General features: G+C 41.1%; 1 protein-coding gene across 1 annotated transcript in view; it reads right to left on the bottom strand.

Annotated features, from left to right (window-relative positions):
* ptprsa (protein tyrosine phosphatase receptor type Sa) overlaps positions 1-26,407 on the bottom strand; it is a 219,687-nt gene extending 193,280 nt beyond the window's left edge. The window contains exon 1 of the mRNA XM_034530398.1: positions 26,327-26,407. Within this exon, the coding sequence (XP_034386289.1) occupies positions 26,327-26,407 (81 nt within the window). The remainder of the gene's footprint in view (positions 1-26,326) is intronic.
* Between the last annotated feature and the right edge of the window lie 757 nt (positions 26,408-27,164).

Here is a 27,164-nt window from a genome sequence, read left to right as displayed (position 1 = left end):
ACATTCTGATTTGAAATTCCTGTCCTGCTTATTGGTTCCTAAAGAACTATATATTGATGCTCTTTCTGGACTGGACACTGAACTGGTTTCAGTAGCTGGTAGGTTACAGACTATTATTTTCCACCACCATCCAAAAAAGGGTTTTGATCAATATGATGTCAGTGTAAACCATCAAAGGTTCTCAATGTTATCCTTTTAAATTGCTATATCTTGGACTTAGTTGTTTTAATAATGTATTAAAAGCTGCTTAGAACTAGTCACAGAGACTACATCCATATTTTATGCAGTCTTGTTAGCAGAGAAGAATAAAGTCTCAATGAGTAAATCAGACCCTGGTTAAGCAAAATCTGGAAAATGTTATGAATGAATGTACATATTACTAATGGATCATATTATTCAATAACAGCAAACAAACGTACACTCTTGCACAGTACGAAATTAATTTAAAGGTTCCCTGAATTGTGTTAAAGTTTTTTAACAATTTTTTTTTCTCTGTGAAATATGCATGCAACTTCTTTGGACCGAGATAGTGTGGTCCAATTCGTACAGTGTAATACAGAAATGTTTGATCTGGTTACGTCGTGATGTTCCAACCACCCAGCCAGACAAAGTAAACGCCACCTAGAGCGGAGTTGACCCCCTCAGGAGGAGCGGGAGGAGAGGGAGGCAAGCTGAGATGGAAGCTGAGCTAACCCAGCTAGGGCCGAAGGCTATTCCACCGACCAGTCCTCACCGAGCTGTCTGATGTCCAGTCGCAGGAAAATAAGATGAATGAAGTAAGACTTCAGGCTAACACAGCAATGGGAGCTTGAAGACTGTATTTTTACAGAGACCTGGCTGGGTCAAGCTGCATTTGACAGGCGGGGCCACAGGACAGAGCCTAGGACTATATAATATAATAATTATAAAGTTGTCTTTTTTTATTAATAGTATGTGATAATGGTACTTAGCATGCAACATCAATTTGATTAGATTGTTATTATTATTTGTATTAATAATTATTAGTAGTTTTACTCTGCATTTGTTGCATTAAACTATTTTAACTACCTGGTCACTGTATCTGAGATTACCTTTGATGTGCAGCACTTTTCTTGGAGACAGTAGCATTTAGGAATACAAAAAGGCTTTAAAATGATTACATTTACATTGTATGAATGAATTACATGTGAATGTTTTCTTTGATACACAAGTAAATATGCGTTATTTGCCTGAACATGATAACATGGCATGACATTTTTGTTCTTTTACTGAAAAAGTGTGATTGACACATTTTTTGTTGAACACACAACTACCTGGGCAACAATATCCAATCATGACCTTGATCTCTGAAGTTTAATCTCAACTCAAGGTATCGCAGTACTTTCTCTGGGATGAACATTTATTGCATCGCTGGCAGTTAGCGTTAAGTACGAGTCTAAGCTGGAAGGGGTGACTTGTGATTGGAAGTCTCATAACTGGCACATCACATTTCATTATTAGAACAGCCAAAACATCCTTGAGCAAGACATTGGACCCCTGACTGCTAATGAAAAGTAAATCCTTCTGAATAATAACAGCTGAGACAAAAAAAAAAAACTCTGCTGTGCTGCAAGGACATGTTACAGCTTTTTAGGTTATATGGCAGTCCTTTTTTCAAAAAAACTTCAATGAAACTCTTCAACATTGAAGACAAGTTGAAAACAGTAAGTTAAAATAAGGAAATAAAAATGATATTATAAATAAATCACGTCTTGTCAGGTATACTTTTTGCTTTACCTTAATTGTAAAAAGCAGCAAGAACTGATTTTCAAAGAATAATGTAATGACATCAAATGCATCTTCTTGTTTATCTTCTTGTTTATCACATGTTTTCTTTGCAGAGCGGTACAGAAAACCAACCTGACTTTGGAAAGCAGTGTGTTTATGCGTGTTAAAGGTGAGCTAACTGTCTTGCCAGATACCCAAGTACTTTTAAGAATCGACAAATCGGAGTTCTGCTCCATCCAGAGAGGAGATTTCTTTGGTTGTTTATTTTGTGTATAATATCAGGTGAAGGTTGGAAAAGGCATGTTGGATATTATTGAAGCTGTGCTGCAGGGTAGTCCAGGCAGGAGGTGGTGTACAGGCAGGAGATGTGTACAAGTTGGTGTCATCCATATACAAAGGGATGTGAGAGCCGCCTGCAGCGTGAGCAATGTTGTTTATGTAGCTTTTGAATAAGGTTGGACCTAGAATGGACCCCTGAGGAACACTGTTGCACAGGCACAGTGGGTTAGATAGGTAACCCTCAGTTCTCACAGATTGGACACGCCCAGAAAAGTAGCTGTCAAACCACACAAGACCACCCTCTGAAAGTCCTATGCCCTTGAGCCTGTCAAGCAGAATGATATGGTCCACACAATCAAAGGCCTTTGCCAAGTCAACATACACAGCCACACTATTCTTGCCTATTTCACACTTTAAGTGTTGCAGAGATACACCATGGCCGGTTCCAAAGCCCGACTACATGGAGGTGAGAATACTGTGGGACTCCAGGTGATGGGTGAGCTGTTTGTTGCCCAGTTTCTGAAAGACTTTGGACAGGAAAGACAAGATGGATATAAGTCCGTTATAGTTTAGGTATTGCTACCCCTGAAGAGAAGGGTGACAGCAGACGATTTCCAGTCCTGGGGGAATACACAGGTCTGCAAGTTTAGGTTGAACAGACAAGTGATAAAGGCTGCGATAATATGAGCTGCTAACTTCAAAAAGAAAAGGTCTGGAGTATCCAATCAAGCTGAAATATGAGGACAGGTAGAGAGGCATGCTGCCGTGCTGCCATCTTGGAAGTGACGTGTGGTGGACGAAGTGCCTTGAGTGTTGTGGTGAAAGGAAAGATAATTTGTGAAGCTATTGTCCCACAGTGTCTTCAGATAAATCAATAGCAGAGGAGCGTATTTATTATTCTCTCAAGCAACTGATGATTCCTATTCTTTCTGCAGTTGAAATGGAGAATGGACTTGCAAATACATTTTCTAATATTGACCGGTGAGGTAATCTGCGGAAAGGATGATAGCCGTAAATACGGCACACAGACCTCACATACACAAACATAAATATAACACATGCACATGCTCGCACACAAACATAGAAATATGTACTGTAAGTCAGAATCTAAAAGGACAAAGAAACACACAATTGCCCTTCAAATATGCTCGACCCTGTGTCAAACCATGGCTTTTATGTAATTGAGCAACTACCTCTCAGAAATATCTGTGCACGTCCCTGCTGCAGAGAAAGACTCTTTGAACATATGTGGTGTGTGCTCCTGTGAAGCCAGTGAAAGCAGCAGCTAAATATTTAATGGGCCTGTCTGATGGTCATAATTGCTTTTAAGAACAATAGATGAAAACAAAGGGCGTCAGTGAAAAACTGCACAGAGGTTAAAGTCACATCTCAGAGTGACAACAGGCTGGTTGGATGGAAGGGATGGGAGGAAGGTAGAAAAAAGGGAGAAGCACTCACAAAATAGCCTACCCGCCAGGGGAATATCAATGTTAAGTGGGACTGCATTTGTATAGAGGGTCCCATGACAGGCTATGCACTTAAGAGCTATTTTTGGAAGGTGACATAGAATGAAACATACCTACAGACTGAACAGCAGCGTAATGAGGATAAGTTAAGCTCCGCAAAGTGATTCATAAAATCTTTTGAAATGTAATCTTTTGCAATATATATATACGAAGACAAGGACTCATATAAAGCATATTATTAGCCAATACTGTTCTTGTTTTTGTATTAACATCACTAGCAGCGGATATCGTGTCCTAATATAAAATGTCGATCCGATGCAGAAAACCATATTTTGCTCTTATCCACAGCTCAACATTGGCCAAAACAAAAAAAACATTTGGAAAACTGTGTGGTTGTTAACAGTTCCATTGAAAACCAAAGTACATGTTCCATTTATCTGTCTCCTGTCAGTCCTGCTTCCCATCACAGGGGGAAGTGTGCTTGCAGTCAAGTTTGAGATACCTGCTGATGACCGCAGTGGAAAGGATGAAAACACACAGTATTTAGGTAGAGCGCTATCCTGACAGATGTATGTGAAAATGTATTACTTTCATTTTCAGGGCTAAAGGGCCTGAACATAGGAAGCACACACCGAAGTGCGATTCAAAGAAGCCTCTCCATGCTTGGCAGAGCAGAGGATGACGGGGGAGAGCTTTCCAGAGTCAAGTTTGCCTCTGTGATGTCAGATGGATGTTCGGATAGCTCAGTAATGGAGGGTGCCAGAGCTGGACAGGTTGATTTGCTGGCACTGATATTGCTGATGCAGTGTGATGAGGTATGATCAACTGTAAGTTATCTATTAAACATTACGTATTTAAATATTAAACACTATAGACTTGTGCATGATTTTTTGAGCCTTCATTAATTAAGTTGGTGGGATTTTAAATATATTATTTAATATCTTTCCTAAGGAAAATTATATTATTATCAGTTATGTAAAATACAATGTCCAGATTATTTGAGGATGTCAGGTTTTCTGCAGACAAAGATATCTTCAATCTATATAACCCAATCAAGTGGATTAATTTGACAATAGTTGCTGCATTTTCAAGAGTAAATTGTACACTATTTTGCGTCAGACCCTATGAAATGATCTATTATGACACATTATCGTCAAATATTCGTGTTCTCATTTAAAAAATATTCATACCCTCATATTAAAAATGAACAAATCATCTGATCACTATGATCAGCTAATGATTCACGAACATTCATTACAAATATACAATAGTTATTGTACAAAATGAAAATTATTAAGTGTGGAAATAACTTATTTTTTGTGGAGAAATGTGCCAGTCTTTTGAATAACATTCCCTGTTTTGTTTTCCAAACTGAATCCATATTGTTCGGTTGAGATCTTCATTTCATAATTTACGAAGCAAACGTATACAACTTTTGAAGCCAGAGCTGAGGGCTGAGAGCAGCGCAGGGGAGACAAGTCGGGAGACGAGTGAGACAACAGGGAGATGTAAATAACTTGACATGGAGGAAAGAGGAAGGGAGAAACAACACAGGCAATCAGTGGGGAATGAAATGGTTTTGAGCTGAATGAGAGGCAGAGAGAGAGAGAGAGAGAGCTGGAGGAAACAGAAAGAAACACAGAGACAATCACTGAGAGCTCAAGAGGCAAAGACACAGAGAAGAGGAATGATGGACAAGGAACAGGAGGGGGGGGAAATGAACTCAATTGACATGAAACAAGAGCAGTCCGCCAGATAACCAGGGTGCTTTTATTATTTGTGTCAATTAAAACAGCTCTTTACAAAAGGTATCCAGGAGGAGGAGGAAAAGGCAAAGGATGTCGCTGAGCTGAGGTGGCGGAGAGGTCGGCAATTCAGCCCACCCTGTCCTTCTGCTGTCCATCTTTCGGAGTGTTTTAGAGCTCAGAGCTCGGCCACTGGTACTGCACTAAACTGCTTTTCTTTTCAGACACTGGAGACTGAATGCAGTGACCTAGCCTGCCCCGCTAACTCACTGACCGTAAACTATAGGAGGGGAAAAAAAGATGACATGAGAAGAATACATGCCTTCCTTCTCTTGGAAGATGAATCAAACTGATGAACGGGACAGCTTTGAGAAATCGGCAGTCCCATTTGGGGTTTATCAAAGGTCTGACTGATTTATTTGGCGCAACGGGATGTTTCCATTCCAGACAGGCAGGGCAAGCTAGGAGCGATTGGGAGGAGATTCTGTGTGTGTTTCGTGCTTTTCTGACTTACAGGGCTGAGAGTTGTAAAAAAAAGAAAGGGATGGATGGGGAAAGAAAAGGACGAGGGGAGGGATGGGAGGGATGGGGGGGTGGGGGGGGGGGGGGGGGGGGTGTGGGGGGGGGGGGGGGGGGGGGGGGGGGGGGGGGGGGGGGGGGGGGGGTGGGGGGGGGGGGGGGGGGGTGTAACAGAGATCAGAAGAGAAATGGGGGAAAGAAAAGTGAGAGGGTCAGGGGCAAAAAGTGTGAGAAAGCAGGGAACAGATGGAGAATAAGAAGCAGATAGGTTCACCTCTCATTAGCTCGCCTGCCACACACTATGCCACAAAGCAATGCACCACCCAAGGACATGAATTAAATAGAGAGCCAACTTCCTCAGAGGAAAGCAGCCCAGCCAGCACTTAGCCAGGCCTCATAAACAACCAGCTCGCGTTTGTCACTTCTTCTTCACCCAACAAAGTGACAGCAGAAATAAATTACCTTTAAGTAGACCTCACTGCTCCTCTACCTCAGCATCCTGTAGCTCACGGCACAAACTGATGGACAACGAAAAAGTAAAAAGCAGGTAGCAGACTGTGTGGCCTTAAGTTAGCTGTCACAATGGCAGCCAGCATAAAGGTCCTCCTTCCTCTCTCTAGCCTATCCTGCATCATTGCTCCATTTAGATAGAAGTAATGGGGCATTCAGCCCTTATTGGGAGACTTTCAAAGACTACAGCAGTGGGATTAATTGGATTTCCTACATCAACAAAACAAACAAGCAGTGCCCTGACAAAAAAAAATATGACCATGAAATGATCACAGCATCTAAGAGCAAAGAAGAAAGTTACAAGGGAAATCACATGGAGTGAGGTATATAAAGAGGATACTTTGGAAAGTTGTTGTACTTCTTGGAAAAATGTTTTCATACTACAATCAAAATCAGATATGAGGAAACTGGCAAGGAGAAGACTAAAGTTAGCTGGAGTGAAGCAACATCCTGCATTACTGAGAGTTCAATGGCACATGTGCTGTGTTTTTTTTTTTTAAGTGTCATGCAGGCTGTTTCTGGGAATTAAACAGACTTACTGGAACAAGCAACAAATTGTTCTGACAGCTAAAGAGAAGAAGATGATTTTTTTTTTAAACACTTCCTTTTGAGCTCAGAGTTCGGACAGTGTGTCGTGGGAGAGAGGGCAGGGAATGACAAAAAACAGCCTTGCCTCTGTGAAAGGCTCCTAATGAAAGGTAAAGGTCTGACATGAGTCAGGGTGGGCTTATGAAAGGAGATATATCTACCTACCTCCCACCCCCCATCCCCTCACTTTCTCCGAACCCCTGAGCTCCAAAGCAAGACCCGAAGTTGCTCCAAAAGCGCTCATCAACCCCTTCGGCTGCTCCCCCTCATCATTATGCATCTACTCCTCCACAGCTGTGCTACGTTCTACTTCACCCCCCATATCCCTTGAACTTCCCTCAAAAAAAGAAAAAGAGAGAGAGAAACGAAAACAGGCCTGCTAGTCAAATTCTTAACATGCCAGCAATGCCACAGTTTAAAAAGCAACATTCACACGTCTATCATCAATCATCCTGCACACTGCTGGACAGAAATCCCAAAACACAGTGCACCTGCATGCGTCAGCAACAGGGGCCCCCCCATACACTGATATGTGTGTGGTACCCTTCACAAAGCACTGGCACCTCAGTTCCTGAAGTGTCTCGATGGTGTGTAACAACACTCCCCCCACGACATTAAAATAAGAGAATGCTGTAGCCCCTCTGCGGTTCTAGCAATCAACCCTGTCACTGTTAGGAGTTGTGTTGGGGTTCCTACAATGAGAGGCAGCTATTGAGCTTGCCTTTGGAGAAAACACAGGTGTGTTAATCAAGCGGAGGCAAACAATTACTAGAATCCGATAATCAATGGCTGTGGACCAACACTAAATCCATGGTGGCTGCGCCAGAGAACGACAAGTGGTGGGAAATGGGTTCCTACTAATTAAACCGAAACCGGCTGGTGTGCTATCGTTCGCTATTAGCTATGCCGCTACACCGTTTAGCCCATCTGATTAGGCTGTTCGACTCAGACAATGTTATATCCTTTACAAATTCCTTTTTCTAACTGCTTGCTTGCTGAAGTACCGTCAGACTTAGCCCCACTCCTTTGAGGCTGCTTTTCCTTTTGCTATTGGTGAGAAATTAATGAGGGGGGGTCTGCCAGAGAGTTTGTGTTATAACAAATGATTATGAATCTAAAATATCATTCAAATCTAATTTCTGCAGTCTCATCGTGAGGTAGATAAAAGATTAATGCAGAGGGACTTCTAAAAATGACTACAGCTACTGTACTAATGCAAATTATACTTAATGAATGAAATAGGTACTTGAATAATGGCTATTACTGCATGAGGTAGAAAAGCACATGTCCAAATTATGGAAATTTGACTAAAATGTGCTCTTATGTTTCAGCAAAAGCTTTAGAGAGGTCACAAGGGTTAGAACCCTTGTGAATGAGGGTATACCCTCTCAAAATGGGCCAGACGTAATTACTGAACCGTACAAAAGGAAATTTAAATTCCAGTTGTCATCCGCTGGATCAAAACTCCTCTTCCGCAGCAGACGATGGGTGGAAAGCTAATAGGGTGCTGGGAAATACAGCAATGGGAAGAGAGCTTGATGATGAATGCAGGGGGAATCTAGGGACGAGGCCAACAGAGGTAAGTTTATGATATGTAGCTCTGAGCATACAGTGTCAGGATGCTGCAAAGAAACATTCAGCCTTCAAACTATGACAGAGATTTGCCAATGGGATAGATCATCTTGTCCAAATCTTCTTGTGTATTGTGGCATGTGGAAACAGGTTGAATGACTTGCTTTATCGGCACTGTTGCTCATTCTCCATAATGGAAGATTTTCTTGAAGAAATAATTCATGGACGATGACAGTGAAGCCGACACTTAGCACAACAGCAACCATAACTCGGCCGTGATCAATAGCCGTTCATGACTTGCTTTAAAAAGGTCCCATTCTCCACCCTCTTCCTACGCCTATTCCTGCCTCATTTCCAGTCATCTCTTCCTCTTTGTCTCATCTATAATTCCACCTCGTTTCCTGTCATGCTTCCTGACCTCTTCTAGCTAATCGTTCCTCCCTTTTCTCCTTCATCTATATGTTTTCCTCTGTCCCTACCTTTTTTTCCCTATAGCTCCCTTATAGTATCACTTTTTTCTTCTTTCATTTCTCATTTCCTCCAACTTTCCTTCTCAATTTCATCGACTCATTCCTCTTCTTCTCTCCCTCATCCCTATCTGATTGTTTTTTCCTGATCCTGATATCTCTACATGACCCTACATCATGTTTCCTTGCCATCTTTTCTTCCTCTCGCATCATCACCTTCTTTTCAGTCTTTTCAGTCTTTCATTAATTCCTCCTTCTGATCAGGTCTCTCTTCCCAAACTTGTTAGTCATCCCTTTTCACTATAAGTCTCTATTCCCATTGTTGCACCCATCTCCACAACACTGCATGTTTCTCATCACTCCCTCATCTCGACTTTCTCTTTTCCTCTCTATTTGTTCCTTTGTCCGTGCACTTTCTTCTCTACTACCTCTCCCTACTTCCTTCAGTGTAATTTACCTGCCTTCCACTTTCTCTCTACCCTTTCTACTTCCTCTATCCCACCTCACTTCTTTCTCCAACCAGTCCTCTCTTCCCATCTGCCAATTCTCCCTTGTCCACTCTCTGTGTCTCCCTTGCTCTCCTGCAATCCAGTTCACAGGTTTCCCAGGAGACATTGTTGCATCCCAACGGAAGCTTGCACAGCATTCTTCCATAAATAATTGAAGAGGCCCCACATGGCCAGGCACGCTCAGTCTAAATGGATTATTCTGGGAGAGATCAATGCTGGCCTGTGAGGGTTTTATTAGGTTCTGCAGATGAAACGTACAAGGCCACCGCCAATGCTCTTCTCTCTCTGCCTTAATTCTCTCCGGCTCTAGCGTGACATTCTACACACCTCTTCCGTACACTATCCACCCACGCCCGTTGACGACCCCGCCATGCCACAAGAGGACCACGGCCGACGGGGCAGTTACAGTACAGCTCTGAATTAAACATAAATGACTCTTCAAGGGAGTGTATGAATCATTTATTCTTTATGATGCCTTGGACTATGATGCAGGCAAGTAGTAAACGGGCCAGACAGCTTTTTGTTATTCCTGCCATTGTCGAGATGCATCATCCTCACAGACCCCCCCACCAACAGGAGCCACTCCAGAATGGGGAATGGCGGGAAACATCCGGCAATACCCACTGGAGTTGTCATGGGCAAAAAAAGGGGGGAGGTGAAATGCTACCGTGACCTTCAAGAGGAACGACCCTTGGGGGCGTGTGGTGGCTGCAGTGGTGAATAGCCCTCTGTAAGCTTCTCTCCCTGTGGAGATTTACGGTCTCCTAATCATCTGCTTTCCGGAAAACATCCTGCCAACATGGACAGCTTGTTAGGTATTCACACCTACTGGGTCTGAACGGTTAATTAAGAGAAGGATGTGGCAGTATTCCTAAACTGAAGGCACTTTAACTAAAATTCTACCTGTATGCCCATAATTGGTCATAATTTGCAATGCTACACATTAATGGAAAAGCATGCAGTAACACACTGAAACACAAGTGCACCGAGTTACCAATCAATGCACTGTAGTTACTGAGAATGGAACTATTTGGGAATGGGAATATTTGGTTGTGCAGTAGCAGTGCATACAGCTGCTACAGCCAAAATACAATCTGTGCGCAATAACAGTTCAAGGTGTATAACGGTAACGTTACACACTGAGATATATTTTCAGTCACTGAACCTTGGAAAACTCTATTTTGTAGACCAGAGGTTTTCCAAGTGTAAGTACATTCAGTCAATGAGGCACAGAGGCTGAGCTCACGTTTCTCTTCATGCAGTATCGTGTGCAGTAACGTCACCGTAGCTGTTAAATGAACACTTAACGCCTACATTGTGTAATCTGTGTCAAAATACTAATTTTTATACTCCTGATTCACGACTCGGTTATATCTAGTCACACGCACACAATACACATTTTTTGAGAGAAAGCGTGACTTACATTTTCAGCTGACTTTTATATCTGATGTTCATTGTGAATGAACGTCCAAATATTCAAATGGAAGTCTTGGAAAAAAAGATTTCAGCTCTTATATAAGTTATATTCAGTTATCAAAATAATCTAGTTATCCATGCCCGTACATCCATGGGTTAGCTGCAAACCCGGAACACCTTAAACATAATTTGGCATACGTTTATTGGTGCTAATTTGCCAAATTGTAAACAAATATAGCTTTTTAAAAAGGTGTTGCCCACAGCTGACTCAATGGCAACATTGTACTTCCTGTGTTCAACTCCCAAAGCATTATTGGTAATTCCAATTATTTTTTATAGAAAGAAAAACAATAGAAGTGACACAGTCCATTCATAATAACCTTATATTAACAATTCATGTTATATTATCAATATTTTTAATATAGACCAGAGGGTGGTCGTTGGGAGCAGTTGTCTCAATTCTGTCTGAGGGGGGGCCTGCAAAGACTTTGAAAACCCCTGTTAAAAAACATAAGCAACACATTCTTTAAGAAATATATATTTCAATGTATATTTACCGCTCTGCATTGGGATCAAATGAAATGATCTTTTCCCATTGACATATTTCTCCTTTATTATTGTTTTCACATTAAAAAAATGTATTATATAAAATTGTTTTAATAAATGGGACATAGTGCACAAATGACATTGTGCCCCCCCGTTGAACCCCTTCACTGACATACCTCCATATTCTCAGGTTGTCTAAACACACACATTACAACTGCAATTATCCTTGAGTAAAGAGCCTTTGAAGGCCTAACGTGCTGGTTTAACCTAAACATAGACGTTCTCAGTGATTGTGATGTGTGCCTCACACCTCAAGGTTACACTTTTCCCACAATATCGACACTTTTGTGGTTACGGTGAAAACAACACACTCAAACCTTCTACACGGAAAATAAAGGTGTACCTCCTTCTGCCACTTTAATCCTTTCAAATTGTTTTGATTGTTATTGTGGTTGTCAGACATGAATAGTCATTGCTTTACGGAATGTTGTTTTGAAATGAAGTTTAACATATTTGACAGGGAGAGAAGGACCCGGAGGCGTTTACCCCGATCCCGCACAAGTGAGTGGTCTTCCTCTCCTTCCAGGGAATGGAGGAGAATTCTTGCTTTACTCCGAGATCATGCATCTTTTCCCTTTCTGTCATGTTGGGTGTGTTCCAGGAACATTTGTACACATCAAAGCCATTAAAGTGTCAAGTTCCACAGTGGGCTTAAACCAGGACAGAATGTTCATGGAAAACGTGTGAATAGTGCATTTATGACCTCATACTGGCAGTCAAGACTTCCTCTAAAGAGCTTATACCGTAGCCATTTGAAATGACAAACCAGTGTTCAAAAGACGCAAGGACAGTTTATCTCTGCTGTTAGAATATTCCAGGACTCATTTGCATGATGGATTTGAGATCCATATTCTTCCTGACAAGATTTACTGTACAATATGGTACTGTTGGAAAGAAGGCTGAGTACAAAAAATACTTTGTTAGTTACATTATACAACCCCTACTTTGCTTTTCATTTTATTCATTAATTCAATCTAAATTACCTCTGTAGTGGCAACCTCTGGAGTTTTGTTTATAGATGTCAATAGTACACTAATTTTATTTACCCTGACCTGACCGGTGAGGATGGGATGAAATGGCATACTCTGAAATTAACATTTTGATACTTTGAATTTCAAATTCTTGAGAGAAAAAAATAGCCCACTGTTTGTCTGGAGATGACAACTAACAAGCATTATCTGGGTAATTAGACATGGGCGAAGCTCACCATAAAGTTTGGTTATGATTAAAGGTTTTCTTCTCTCCCTCGTCTCTGCCTCTTGCTTTACATGTTTGTGTTCCTTTAAACAGCTCTGCCAGAGATCTGCATCTGCTTCCATTTTGAATGCATTAATGAAATGGCCACACACTTAGGCTTGGTGGCCTAGAAATGAGACTGTGGAATGTGACTTATAGCTCATCTTTTAAATGTAAAAAATAATATATGTGTGTGCGTATATATGAGCAGGTTCATGTCTGTCACCGTGTGCATTTGCAATGTGCGTCGCCCCTTTCTCGCATGCCTGGATGTTTACTGCCCGGCTGGTGACAGGTGAGCATGATTGAAGTGCATTTCTTCAAGAGAAAACAACGGATGCTTGGGCATGCCATCCAATCACCCATCTCATACATAGAGAGAGGCTGCTTGATGCATGTCAAGTTAAGAGGTGGACACAGTGAAAAGCTAACCTGCAACGTCGACCAAGCGCCACCTCACTAAAGGGTGATGCACTCTAAAAAAATGTAGGCTTCATAATGAGGGTTTTGTCATTTAAATATTTCGTATTTCTTCTGAGACCGAGTGCAGTGTCATATGTATGAAAGGCAATGAAAGGAAAGAGAGAGAGAGAGAGAGAAAAAAAAAAACAAGACTTTATAGGATCTCCCATTGTATTTCAGCTATCTGGTGTACTAATCTTCTCAACATCTTCAAGGTATGAGTATTTTCTTTTTCATCAAAGTGGTAACTTAAGCCATCCTGTACTTCATACAATTCTATTTCATGGTTGTTCTTTAAGAAAAACGTTATTTTAATTAGTAAAAGCACCTTAAATTCCTCCCCGGCTCCATTAAGATCTTTGAAGAATATACAATAAACCTCTTACTTTTTAAAGTGTGGCCTCTATATGCATGTCCACCATGGTATTTGATTGCTTAGCTACTGCTGGGTGAAGTACTCCAGTAATAGCTGCCCTTCCATATGCCCATCTGTTAAGACAGCAGAGAGTGAGTAACTTCCTCCTGCCGTAGTGATCTATGGCACCACATCTTAATATCAAGAGTTCTGTACTATACAGACACATCCATGCTGAAATGGGGATGAGAATTATAATCTAAATTGAAATAACAACACCTTACAAATAGTAGCCTAAAATACCACAGAGGCTGGCGCACATAAACACATTTTACATCACAAAAACAAGCAGAAAGAGAATGCACATGTGTGTGTGTCTATTTCACCAACTCGTGCATTACATACTTTCTTTAATCACTGAGGTTCAGCTCCACGTAGTTTAATGTTGTCCTTGCATAAGGAAAAAACTTTACTGTTTCAAAAAGTGTGCATTAAATATTGAAAAGACAAAACTCAAGAAGCATGCGATTGGTTGCCAGCAAATGTCTGAATATTTCTAGAGAGGTTTGGTGCAAGCGAGCGTTGTGTGATCCCTCTCATACAAATCCAATGTTACCTGCCTTTCTCCTGGGCATTCTGTCTGTCTGTCTCTCTCTGTGTGTGTGTGTGTGTGTGTGTGTGTGTGTTTAATTTTTTTTTTTGGGGGGGGGGGGGGGTCACTCCACATTTCTCATGTGACGGAGCATAACAGGGAATTGTAATACACAGCAACATCATTGATTACATTACATTGCACTGCAAGCCTGTAAGCCATTTCCAGGCACCATAAAAGCTATAACTAAGTTACCACGGGTACAAAGAAAAATGAATAAAGCCAACAACTCGGGCGCTGGCGAGATATTGTTCTGTCCTTTGGCTTTTATGAGCTTTGCAGACGCAGGATGCGCTCGTTGCGATCGAAACAGGAGACGGAAAGAGATTGAAAATGCACGACTTCTGGGAAAAGAATTTCAGTAGCAACATGTATCCAAATGGAAATTAGCTTCTTTTTTTCTCCCTCTCATGCTTTAGTAAAAGGTTAATGAGTCAGAATGATATAAAATAAAAAAAAAAGAAATAATGGAAACACATAGGGCTCTTCTACATGTTCTAAATCATTTTGTTGAATCATTTTAGTCTAATGCAGCATTATTATGTGGCAGCAGATCGTGTGTATAATTTCGAGGAACCATTGTAAAACAGGGATCGAAAAATAGAGAAAACAAAATCAGAACTCTTTTAAAATGATGACCAATTTGAAAGTTTGAAAGTGAGATATTCTAAACTAGTCCCTCGTTTAACATAAATCAACATCAAATATTTTACAAATATAGACGCATAAAACAGGGTCTTCGTTCACGTCGAGGTGTCCAGCATTCAACAAGGGCATCGCCAGCACTTGGGAAAAGTCAGTGTCATAGCCGTGCGGACTCCACCTCGGTGGGCTGTGGAAAGCCAGAGTTGCGCACATCAACTCCTTTACACGCCGCTGACAACGTGATGCGCAAACACGGTCCAGCGGTGGAGAGAACAACACTACAGTAGTCTCAAGAGTCCAACATGTAGGATATACTTTGGTTGTGACATCGCATCAATAAAATGGAGAAAGAGAGAAAGAGAAAGATGAAATATCGAACATTGCATTTGCGATTGATATCTGTAAGACCTGTATGCCTCACGATGGCATGTTCATATCAGTGGACTCTAATACAAAGCTTCTAGCGGCTGACTTGGCTAATGAAGCACCCCCCCCCTCCCCCCCCGCCTGTGGAGATGCACTTGTTAGATGGAGCCCCCACCTCTCTCCCCCCTCCCCTGCACGCACACACACACACACACACCTCCGCCCAAAAAAAAAAAGAAGATGATTCACAAATATGCGTTATGCTCCAAAGCCATACAATGTAGGATACATTCTTGAGAATCTTCGTTCTTGTCTCTGCTGAACCATCCGTGTTTCTTTTATCTAGGAGACTGCCATTGCAATAACTCAGTGGGGGAATGAAAGGGAAGCCGTGCCTGTTACCACCGTCGTTCACAATGATGGATATTGCTCCAGCAGCAGATCTGCTCTCCAGCAGCAGCAGCAGCAGCTCTGCGGTGGCAGTCGGGTCTCCCGCTGAGTCCGGGACGATCGAGCATCACTCTCCTCCGCAACCAGCGCACCGGCTTGTACAAGCCTCTTTGCAGTATTCTGAAATGATGCTCCTCTTTGGGTACTTGATTGCGTCTCTGTGCGGGTGTTAAGACAGCTGGAGGACGCACAGCTCGCGCGCTCCAAAGAGCCTACCCTGCATGCCTATTATTTTTGGTTCAAGCGTTTAGAAAATGACAAAGCCGTGATTCAAATTCCCAACTCTTGTATAAAATAACAAACCCGGCAGACAAAAGTAGCTGGACTGAGTCAGGATAAAAATCAAGTGTACCTACCTTTTTGTCAGCCTCGGAGTTCTTCTTTCTTTCTTCTCAGCTTATAAACCCTCACATCTTCATAATTAAAACAAGCAATAATCCCCGGGTTTTTGTTGAATATGTGCGTCCCTGCGGCAGGTCCAGGAGGAGCACTTTACGGGTTCCTCTTTCGGGTTAAATAATGTTTTTAATATCCACCCCAAGAGCGCAGGTTGCTCGGGACGCGTCTGGCTACGGCAGGAGAAGTCGCTCCCTCAGCAGCCGCCGTGCGCACTTGGAGAAAACAGAGCTCTGTCCGCGCAGGGAAGCAGAGGGAATGATGTCATGCGTCCGGCCCTCCCTCTCCTGCCTTCTCACAACTCACGGCTCTCCATCTTCTCCCCCCCCCCCCATTCTCATACCCCCCTCTTTCGTTATGACACGTTTCAACATCTGCATTGAAAAAAGACAAAACATTAATTTAGCTTTGAATATTTAAATCTTGATTTGGGAAATGGTACATTAACTCACTGGGAGGCGCACATCTTATTGATTGTTTCCAGAATTAAAATTAAATATGTAATATACTATCAAAACCATCTGTCGTGTATTTGTTGAGCAGTGGAAACACTTTTCCCCCTGCGTTCAAATTAGGTTTGAAGCTGAAACACAAGGCTGTGCGAACTTGTTTTTGGGGATATATTTTTGCAGTGCTCCACGTGACGCGATGAAGTCACGCCGGCCCCCCACGCCTCACCGAAGGTATCGTCCAGTAGCATCGTCAGCCTGCTTTACCCGGGATAAGAGGGGAGGTAAGGTAGCATGAAACGGACCAATGCACACCGCGCATTGATACACGGCAGCCTCCCCGCCCTGGTGCAGCCGGCACATTTTAAAGCTAACGCACCAAGTCTTCTTATCAGAGTTATAAGTGAGGTTCATTGTGTATATCACATACTACACTGCAAATAAAAGAACGCTTTAACAACTCATTTGGTCTCGTTTCGAGAGGGATTCATTTAGGAAATGCAATTGTTTGGATGAATGTGTTATACTGTAGTTATATTGCACACATTGTTTAACGTTTTGAAAGATGATTTCTTATTAGCAGTTATTATGGAGTGAAATTAGTCTCAAAATGGTCACAAATGTGTATTACACGATCTGCAAATTTAAATAAAGTGTACACATGTTTACAACAATTTGTACGTAATTGTGGGTACTCAAGAATGTCAGTTCCAAGCCACACACAAATAACAAGCAATTTGAAATAAAGTACACATTACAATATGAATTCCAATTCAATGATCTAATTATCAAATATTTATGACATTCCATTTGTCCAAACCTCTTATCGTATGACAGGGGCAATGTTGAGTCTCCAACTAACCTGAGCTGCATATTTTTGGACTGTAGGAGGAAGCCGGAGAACCCAGAGGAAACCCACGCTGCCAGGGGGAGAACATGCAAACTGCACACAGAAGGACCACCCGGGAACGGGGATTGAACCCAGGCCCCTCTTGCTGTGAGGTGACAGTGCTAGCCACCACACCACTGTGCAGCCCTTATTTGTGACATTCTTTTGTATTTATTTACAGCTTGTAAAATGTGGTTTACGGGTTATATTTGTGTGTGGAGTTTTTCAAACTATTTGGTCTCCAGCTCTGCTTTTATGTGTTAGAGGAAAACGGTGACATCTGGGCAATGGAGGAAATTGTGTGTTTTTTCTAAATAGACAGAATAGCTTGTCATCCTTCGATTAAAACATACATATCTTACACATACTGCTGCTATGTAGTGGACTTGATCTTCGGCTTGGAAAACAGCAGGTCCAAGCTGGTTAAGCCAGGAGAGATTTATGTTGTCTGTGATGCAAACTGGCACAACAAACTATAGACAAGCTAGGGAACATTACCACGTCTGAACAAAAGTATGCTTTTCTTTCTTTTTTCCAAGTTTAGTATTTCATCATTAATTTTTCATCATTTTGTTTAGGCGAGGAATCAATTATGTTGATTTCAAAGATTGCCAGTTTTATTGCAGTTTTATTCCTAGAATAAGTCAAACCTAGCAGTAGACTATTTTAGCCACGTAATTAAATGCTACATAATGTTTTCAACATTTGTATACACTGGAAACCTTTCAAAGGGGAAGAGATCAGATCTGTTAAAAATCTCCATGTAAAATATGAACCTTTATACAGACTCTGATGCATTTGTAAAACTGTTCATGTGCTCTAATGCTGGTGTGTGTGATTTTAAGCACACATTTGTTCGTACGCAACATAATCCACACATTTGTTTGCAGATCATGTTATGTACATAAATACATTTTCATGGAGTAGGTCAGTGAATAACAGTGACTACCAGCCTTTTTTTTAACTGGCATATTTAAACTATTTTCAAATGCATTGAAATTCCTCACACTGGATGAGCAAGCTATAAGTTATTTTCTGCATTCTGACTTTGCTGCTGGCTGATTGCTGAAATAAAGTCTGCAAGGGTGTTTAATCAATCAACTTCAGCTGCAGGTTTTACTTAATCAAATCTTTAAAGTGGCAGGACTGCTTTCCTCTACTCCACATTGGTGCACAGATGCTTTCAGCTGAAATGTGGCCATTGCTGGAGCTTGGCCATTCATGATTCCCCATACTGTATGGACTTGCAAGTGATAATCCTCAAATCTCCATGTATTGGTATTCATGTTGTGGGCAGGGGGGATATAAGCAGAAGACAGGTCATTGACTTGACCATACATCAGAGGGTAACACAGCCACATTCACACCAGTGAGTCTACAAATCAGTGGATCTGCATGCTTTTAATTGCAGCACCCAGAGAACCAGGAGGAATACCAGCTGCTGACGACCAAGCCATCATGCAACCCCTTAATCTCAAGTGTTGTATTCATTATAATTAAGACGTAAGGTTATTGTCATCCTTCAGAATAGTCTGGTGTGTGGTAATAATATGTAATAATAGTAATACCAGCAGTATTATTTAAGAATTAATTAAACAAACCATAATTAAATTAAAAGGCGTATTTGAGATGCTCAAATGGTGTTAGGTATATGAGTCCATGTATTGATAACCTTAATGGATGGACTCTTATACACATGTTGGTTAGCCTAAACACAACATGATATTATACACACATTGCTGGTTGTACCAGATTCAAATACAAATCACATTGTATACAAACCACTCAACTTGATGAGTCAACACAACCACTTGTTTCCATTCTTTCTGTGTTTTCAACACATTTAAAAAAGAATGAAGAAAAACCATAATGTTCAAAGTTCTTATCTTGTGATGACAAAATGTGTGAATGGTCCTTTAAAGATGGCACACCTCAATCAGTTCCTGCATCAAGGGCTGGTACAACAAAGAGACGAGTCTGCATAAAATAAGAACTGGAAAGCACTCCACAATTTCATAATCTGTTGCCCCAGAGGGGGCCAGACTTCTAACCTTAGAAGTGTTGAAGCCCTTCTCTACCCACTGAGCTAGAAAGGACCACATGTGACCTTTAAGCCCAACTAAAGCAAGTCCCCTGTACTAATAATTTGATTGTCTTTTGCCTGTCTTTGTCCTTACTTCAGATAGGATACTCCCTTGATAATGCGTACTTGCGTCAGTAAGGGGGCATCAGGCATTGTGAGCAAAAAGTCATTCAACATTGTTGAATTTTATAAGTGAGCTTGTTGTTACAATGTTGTAGACATTAACATGCTGCATGTACTTTATATATTTATGTCTCGAGGACTCTCGTGTAAATCTATGCTTATGCTTTGTTGCTCTTCAAGGTCATCGAAGTTGTCGATTTTGGTGGTTTTGTAACAATATCAATTTCAATTTTTTTTGTGGCGTTTAAAGAGGTGACATTACTGTAAGGTAAATGGTTACCTTATCATAAGTGCAATATACATCATCAGGAACAATCAATAAAACAGTTAAAGTAATATTATATGGGTAGAACATCGGTTGCAACCTTGCCATGGCCTCAAGGTGGATGAATAAGAAAGAACCAGCCAGCTACTACAAAGTATTAATAGAAGCCAGTGTGTCTCAGCTGCACAAGCCATTTTCAGGGTTACAGCATTAACAATATATTGAGGTATAGCAATGAAATCCATTGGTTTCTAATACACATTTTACTCAGTTAATCTCAGAGTGAGAGAAGCAGAATTATTTCATTTTTTAAGTCAATTAACTTGTAAATCTCAAAAGCGTAGTCGAGGGCTATCACATACTCTCCAGCTGTGCACCACGAGCATGTGTTTCTGCAGTTGTCAAATTACACTGCTGTGAATTTTGTATTTCATAGATCTAAAGTTGTCTCAGCAGGATCGAGAAAAGTAAAAATATAAAATAAAATTAGCACCGTGATATGGGCTTTTGCTGTATGGCTAAATTATAGCAAGTTATTGTTTCTATTACCCACAACGTTGCAGTGCATGATGGCTAACAGCAGACCTCAATTGAAGGAAAGTGTAGGTGTACTTTTTGTAAATCAGATGTCTGTAAAGCTGAGAGAATTGACAGTTAGTCGTAGCTTTAAAGAGGTCTGAGATTGTTGTGGACACTTGATTGTGGGAGACATCTGATAAGTATGAAATTATTGGGGCTGACATGTCTCCCTGTTTGTTGATAAAATGACACCTTGAACCTTATGCCCTGAACATTTCCTGGTGTTTGCTCCAGTATGTGTCCCTCACAGCTGTCGTTCTGTGTAAATAAAGATAAAAGGAAGTGGTCCACCAATCTCCTTTAAAAACCAGAGACTGCACCTTGTCTTTGATTATCTTGCAGCATCTCTCTGTTCCTCCTTTTTCACCTCCTTCCATTCCATCATTCACCCTTTTCTCTTATTCTCCTTCGCCCTGCTCAGTTGACCTCTTATCTGCCTAACTCTTCTATACCGTTCTCACTTTTACCGTGTTCACATGTGTGTGGGAAACACGTGCCATTCAGAGTGGCTGAATGAGTGCTTTAATTTAATTGTGGTCGCTCAGTGGGGAGAGTGGTTGTATCGTAACCACAAGGTACCCGGGGCTCTCCCCATCGTTGCATGTTGAAGTGTCCTTGAGCAAGAGTCCTGGGTGCCTTAATAACTAAGCATGGGTCAAATGCAGAGAAGAATTCCCTCCTCCGCTAGCCCATGTCGATGTGTCCTTGAGCAAGACACTTAACCCAGAATTGCTCCCAGTAGCTGTGTGTATGAATGTAAGTTGCTTTGGATAAAAGCGTCAGCTAAATGAAATATAATGTAACATACTCACTGTAAAAATAAGTGATATAATGAATGATACAAAAAGAGTTCCACAACTTTCTAAAAAATTGTTTTCCATGAAAATATGAACAGCACACAGATATTTACAGCACCGGTTCAGATATGCTTGGTTTCGAATGTAAGTAACCAGTCTTGTGTGCAGCTTAGTGATTACTTATAAAGACTTAGTGGCTTAATTCCCCACAGGTCAGCACACTAATGTGGCATTCCTCTTACTGCGCAGTGCTTTGGATAAAGTGTCCCCGAAATGGCATATGCACTTTCTAACTGTCTACATGGCCCTTGATTAGCAACTCACATTAACTAAGTCTCAATAATCTCAATAATATATAAAGCATCGTTGACTAGCACTTTAATTAATGAATGTATTCTTTGCAGACAAATGTAACGTCTCCTTATCTCTCTACAGTATATACAACTTGAGCATCTCTATCTTACTTTTCACGGTTTGCATTCATCTCAACACCTTATGTTCCAAAGTAAATATAGCGTTTGTGTTTAACAAGTAGAAAACTGCACATGCTCGCAGACGTTAAGATCGTTACAACTTTGGATAACTTTGCACCACTCAGTCAGAGATGACACTGTTGAATTATTCAAGAGAAGTTTGAGTATTACATGATCACCATGAGTGACAGTTCACATAATGAGAGTGAGCATATTGTTCAAACTGCTTTCATGAGAAATCCATCATTATTTTGGTCCTGCTATGCCTCGTAAGGTTTTAAAATGTTGATGCAAAGCAGATGTAAACAGGAGTGTTTTGGAGGGAGAAGCGATTGCAGCAATGAGAGTGAGCTGGAATGCTGAAAATATGGCTGGATTAAATTAAAAACAGCACTGGATTAAAAACAGCACTCGAGTCGCAGCCTTTAATTACACTGGGCCATATTGGATTTCCATTCATATTGGGCATGGATTCTTAGAGAAGAACCGATCTCTCTTGCTATCGTAACTGAACTTGAAACAAATGTTTTAACAGAGTGAGCAAAATTATGTATTTACATTACATTATTACATCACATGTCATTTAGCTGACGCTTTTATTCAAAGCGACTTACAATCATGTTACATTAACACACCGTAGACACAGCTACAGGGAACAATTCGGGGTTAAGTGTCTTGCTCAAATTGTTTGTATGTTGGGGGTGTTGGCTGAACATTGGGGTAATTGCTTTTATGTTTATGCTAGAGAGATAAAGACATCAATGACGATATGGCTTTTGAGGAGAGATTGAGGAGAGATTCTTTGGCAATCCACAGCAACAACAACAACCTCAACAGAGCTTCGGGCCAACCAACCAATCCCTTCAAACCCACATTTACCTTTTCTTTTAAAATTCTCCAGCTCAGTGCTAACCACCATGATTTAGAAGTAAGCCTCTGAATGCAGAAGTAAAATGTAATATAGTCAGTACCTCTTAGGAAGTATCCCTCCCAAAACAAGTGTTGTAATATTTGCAAATATTCTTTCTCCTTTTAAAATGTCAAGTTATCACATTTCTCCCATAACAAATTCTCAAACTGGAAGAATGCTTGCCGATTTGACTATTTACTATTGTATTTACATAAAATAATTAAATGTGTGGGCTGCATGGTGGTGCAGTGGCTAGCACTGTCACCTCACAGCAAGAGGGCCCAGGCTCGATCCCCGATCCTGGGTGGTCCTTGTGTGTGGAGTGTGCACGTTCTCCCCGTGTCAGCGTGGGTTCCCTCCGGGTTCTCTCTGGCTTTCTTCCACAGTCCAAAGACATGCAGCTCAGGTTAATTGGAATCTAAACCCCGCAGGTGTGAATGAATGGTTGTATGTCTCTATATGTGCCCTGTGATAAAGTGGCGGCTGTCCAGGGTGAACTCCGCCTTCGACCAATGTCAGCTGGGATCGGCTCCACGTGACCCTGAATAGGATGAGCGGTTTGGATAATGGGATTAAATTTTCGACCCCTTTTGTGAACCAAAGTTAAATTAAAAGTTTTCATTGCCACTAATCAACCCACTAATAATACAATGAGGAGGCCTGGGGAACTTGTACTTGACTTCTGCAATATATATATTTTTTTATGTTATCAAAACAGAACCATCTTAATCCAACAATCGAGGCAGTGCAGTGCCACGCGGCATCGTACTAGGTTGCCTTAGACCAGTTAGAATTGCATATCCTGGTTCGCTATCTACTAGCAGACATCGACCACAAAGACTCACAACATTCCTGCAATAAGAGATTCCTTTAGCGGTTGAATCCGTTCACACTAGCCTCCTTTCAGTACCAACTGAGTTGAGTTTTGGCACTGAAAGGACCAAGGTGACTAATATTTCTGTTGAAACACAACCACAACCATTGATCTAGTCTGCGCTTTGATCCTCAAACGGCTTTTCTACAAACAGTTATCAAACAGTTATTATTCGACAGTTATGCATGGCAAGTGTATCTAGCCCCCTTCAAATACAACAATCTAAAAAAAGAAGAAAACGTTGTTGCAATAAAACAATTGCAAGTGTGTTACGCCATTTACACCTGGCATTGAAACAAAATCTGTATAGGGATATGTCATCTGCATTTTCGTGCAGGACAAATCATTAGGATTGGAATCGGAGCAGCCGGGCAACAAAAAAACCTCAAGAGTGTAATAAAAAGGTGATGTGACAGTACTTCAATGCCTGCCACACACACACATGTCACTTAGAGATGGTGTTAAATGGTATCAGCTTCTATTTGAACTACCCAGGTGTAGTCACTCATGTTATTGTTAGGCAATGGATGGAAGCCGCCCATCAAAGGGCATATGCTGTGGCATTAAGATGTACCTATGGCGAAGTCAGTGAGTGGGTGACATGACAGTGCAAAGGGTGCAGGTTGTGACAAGTGTGAATGGAAATAGATACACTGCTGTACGGGGTGATGCATTGTCTGAAAGACAGACTGATAATGTCTGTGTAAGGATGCTGGTACAGGAGCCATCGAGAGGCACTTGGCTCATTAGGTTGAGGCATTGAGGTGATGAGTGGGTGTATGCGCTGGTGAGTATATGACACGACAAGGCTTTGATGTCTTGGCAGGTAGAGCGCTCATTCTCCTGCTCTTTCCCTGTCATTATTTGCTCTTCTCACTTCTCACACATTCTCTCACTATTGATAACCTCACTACCAGCTGGATTATTGTTCCCCATTTGGTGTCTTCACTGTTTCACTGACTCTAAGCTTTCTCTATTTTCTGACTTTATGCTGCATCTTCTCCTCATTTGCTTATTCTTCTCACTCTTTCCTCAGTCTTTGCCTCCTCCTCCTCGCTGTGCTCTGTGTGGATATCTATAGCAACAGCCTGACAGGACATTCAGGTGGGCGAAGGTGTGAACATCCCTCAGAAAATTAAACAACAACCCCATGATATATATGATATTTGTGCAAATACAGGATCTTCACAAGGTTGGCTTGTCATCATAGCAATGTAGTTTACAGTATAGCCTGGTAAAAATAGTTCTGGGTGGGCTTGTTTGGATGCATGATACTCAAAGTGTGAATGAGCAATCTGCACCCACAGTTACATGTCCTGTCTACCAGTTAGGCATGAATTTGAAAGTGATGTTATGAACTTCTGGTTATATTTCATCTTCATGTAAAAGTTTGTTTTCAGTCACATACGCACACGCACTACACACACACACACGCACACACACACACACACACACACACACACACACACACACACGTTCCCATAACCATAAGGGTCTGTGAAGGTTTACATTTTATTTGACTTTTGCTTCTTTCACCTTGCCCATCTGTTGTTATGTATATACTGTTTCTATTTATATAACGTTTCTGAAACCGCCTCAAGAAAAATCTTTCCCCAGCTCCTTCTGTCCGAATGTCGAAGAGTCCTTGAGCCAGACACTGAACCCCAACTTGCTTCCAATGTGAGCACCTTGCAAAGCAGTGCCACCACCAATGGGTGGATGAGAGGCCACTTGTCAATCGCTTTGACTGGTAAGGTGGGAAAGTGCTATATACAGTACATGGAGCCTATTTACCATTTACAATAGTGATGGTGATAGGCAAACTTTTAAAATACTTTTTAGGGGGCATTTCCCCTTTTATTTAACAGAGGACATGTGTAGAAATGGTGGAGAGAGATAGAGGCATGCAACAAAGGTTGCAAGGCCTGAATAGAGAACATAAGAAATATTAACAATAACCCTTAAAATGCACACAGCACTACTTATAATAGGGAAATCATTAATCCCTGTTGTATATAGAGCAGCCTTACCTGACAGAAGTCAAGTTGCAGTCCCCTGGATGGGCTTTCAAAATAAGGGTCAAACAGATCACAAACAAATAGATAAAACATATTTGGGGTATTTACAATACACAAAGAACACAAATTAAATGTTGTATTGTTTTTCACATGCTCACACAATTAAACTGTGATGTTTTATAGTAAGTACATGCCATTGATCAATTAACCTTTCCAATAGACTTGTTTTGGTAAAGTTCAAGACCGTAAATGGCTTTTTTTGGTAGAACTCAATGTCAGTGTGTGGTAATATCAGCATTTAATGATCATGCCACAAAACATATATCATTTAGAAAGTTTACACATTTTATTCAATGGGTAATTTCAACCAAATTTCCTCAGTTCCAGGTCTGCAAACATGTCTGAGCTCGTTCAAAATTATACACAGACTATATACTGTATATATTTATACAAAACCACCAAAGGAAGAAAAAAGCAGGCAGTGAGTCAGCGAGTTGAGCTGCACCTCATCAGTGCATTATCAACCGACCTTTGCCTCCCCTCTTCGCTCCACATTAACTGCCTGCAAAACAGCATCCCTTTCGCACCATCGCAGTGATAAGATCTGACTTAACCTTGGTGAGGTGCACCACCTTGCACTACCTTGTCACTACTACAGAACATCACCTTCAGGCGATAAGGGTACCATTACGAGAGGAAATAAGCTTAACAGGGCAGACTTCAGTGTTGGGCTTGCATGTTGCATGCAGTGTTTAGTTCAGCATCATTTACAGGTTAATTCTTTATGTTAATTAAAGCAATATTCAGGTCAGTTTTTATTGATTATTGATTCAGTCACACAAAAGAATGACGAGTGAACGTGTGAAATGTCTTAAACTTACATTCTCTTTACTGGCCAACAGGGAGCACTTCCTGTAGTTGCACAATTTGGGGCGGCTGTAGCTCATGGGGAGAGTGGCCATCCTGTAACCACTAGGTTGCCGGTTCGACCCCTGCTCTCCCCATAGTTTCCATGTCAAAGTGTCCTTAATCAATAACGAAGGATAGGTCAAATGCAGAGAAGAATTTCCCCACTGTGGGACCAATAAAGGATACATCATTATTATTATTATAAAAAAGTCAGATTGTAAGAAAGTCTATAAGAAAAAGATCCTACTACTTGATTTGTTATGGCAGTAAACATGGTCTCTTTAGGTGGTTTTAAAAAGAGATTGAAAGAGTTGGAGGAAGGTTCATCTGGTTCTAGATGTTTTTGAGGTACCTGTGTGAACTGGGATGTGATGACTTGAGTCTTAGTTTTACAATTTTTTTTATTGTCTGTCACTGTTTTATGTTGCATGTCTAAAACTTTGTTAAATGTGCTTTTGCTGTCTTGGCCAGGACACATTTGTAAAGGAGATTTTTAATCTCAATGAGGCTTTTACTGGTTAAATAAATTTAAATAAATAAAATGGTAAACATAGTAAAGCCTGATGTTGCCATTTAGAGTAAAATAGATGATTAAAGCTTTTAAAGCGGAGTATGCTTCAAGGAGTGATGACTGTGATTGACAGGTCGTTGCCGCTACCAATGCCATAGACGGCGTCTCTATGCCACTTCTCTGCAGTCCAAATATGTTAACTTCCATTCAATGGTTGCAAAAAGTCCAGATCGCGACAACAGTAATTCGGGATGGCGATGACCAAATTGCATTCCAAACGGCAACCCACCAACCAATGG

This window comes from Cyclopterus lumpus, chromosome 4, assembly GCF_009769545.1.
Source record: "Cyclopterus lumpus isolate fCycLum1 chromosome 4, fCycLum1.pri, whole genome shotgun sequence".
Classification (NCBI taxonomy): domain Eukaryota; kingdom Metazoa; phylum Chordata; class Actinopteri; order Perciformes; family Cyclopteridae; genus Cyclopterus; species Cyclopterus lumpus.
This window is presented reverse-complemented; position numbering and strand designations above follow the sequence as displayed.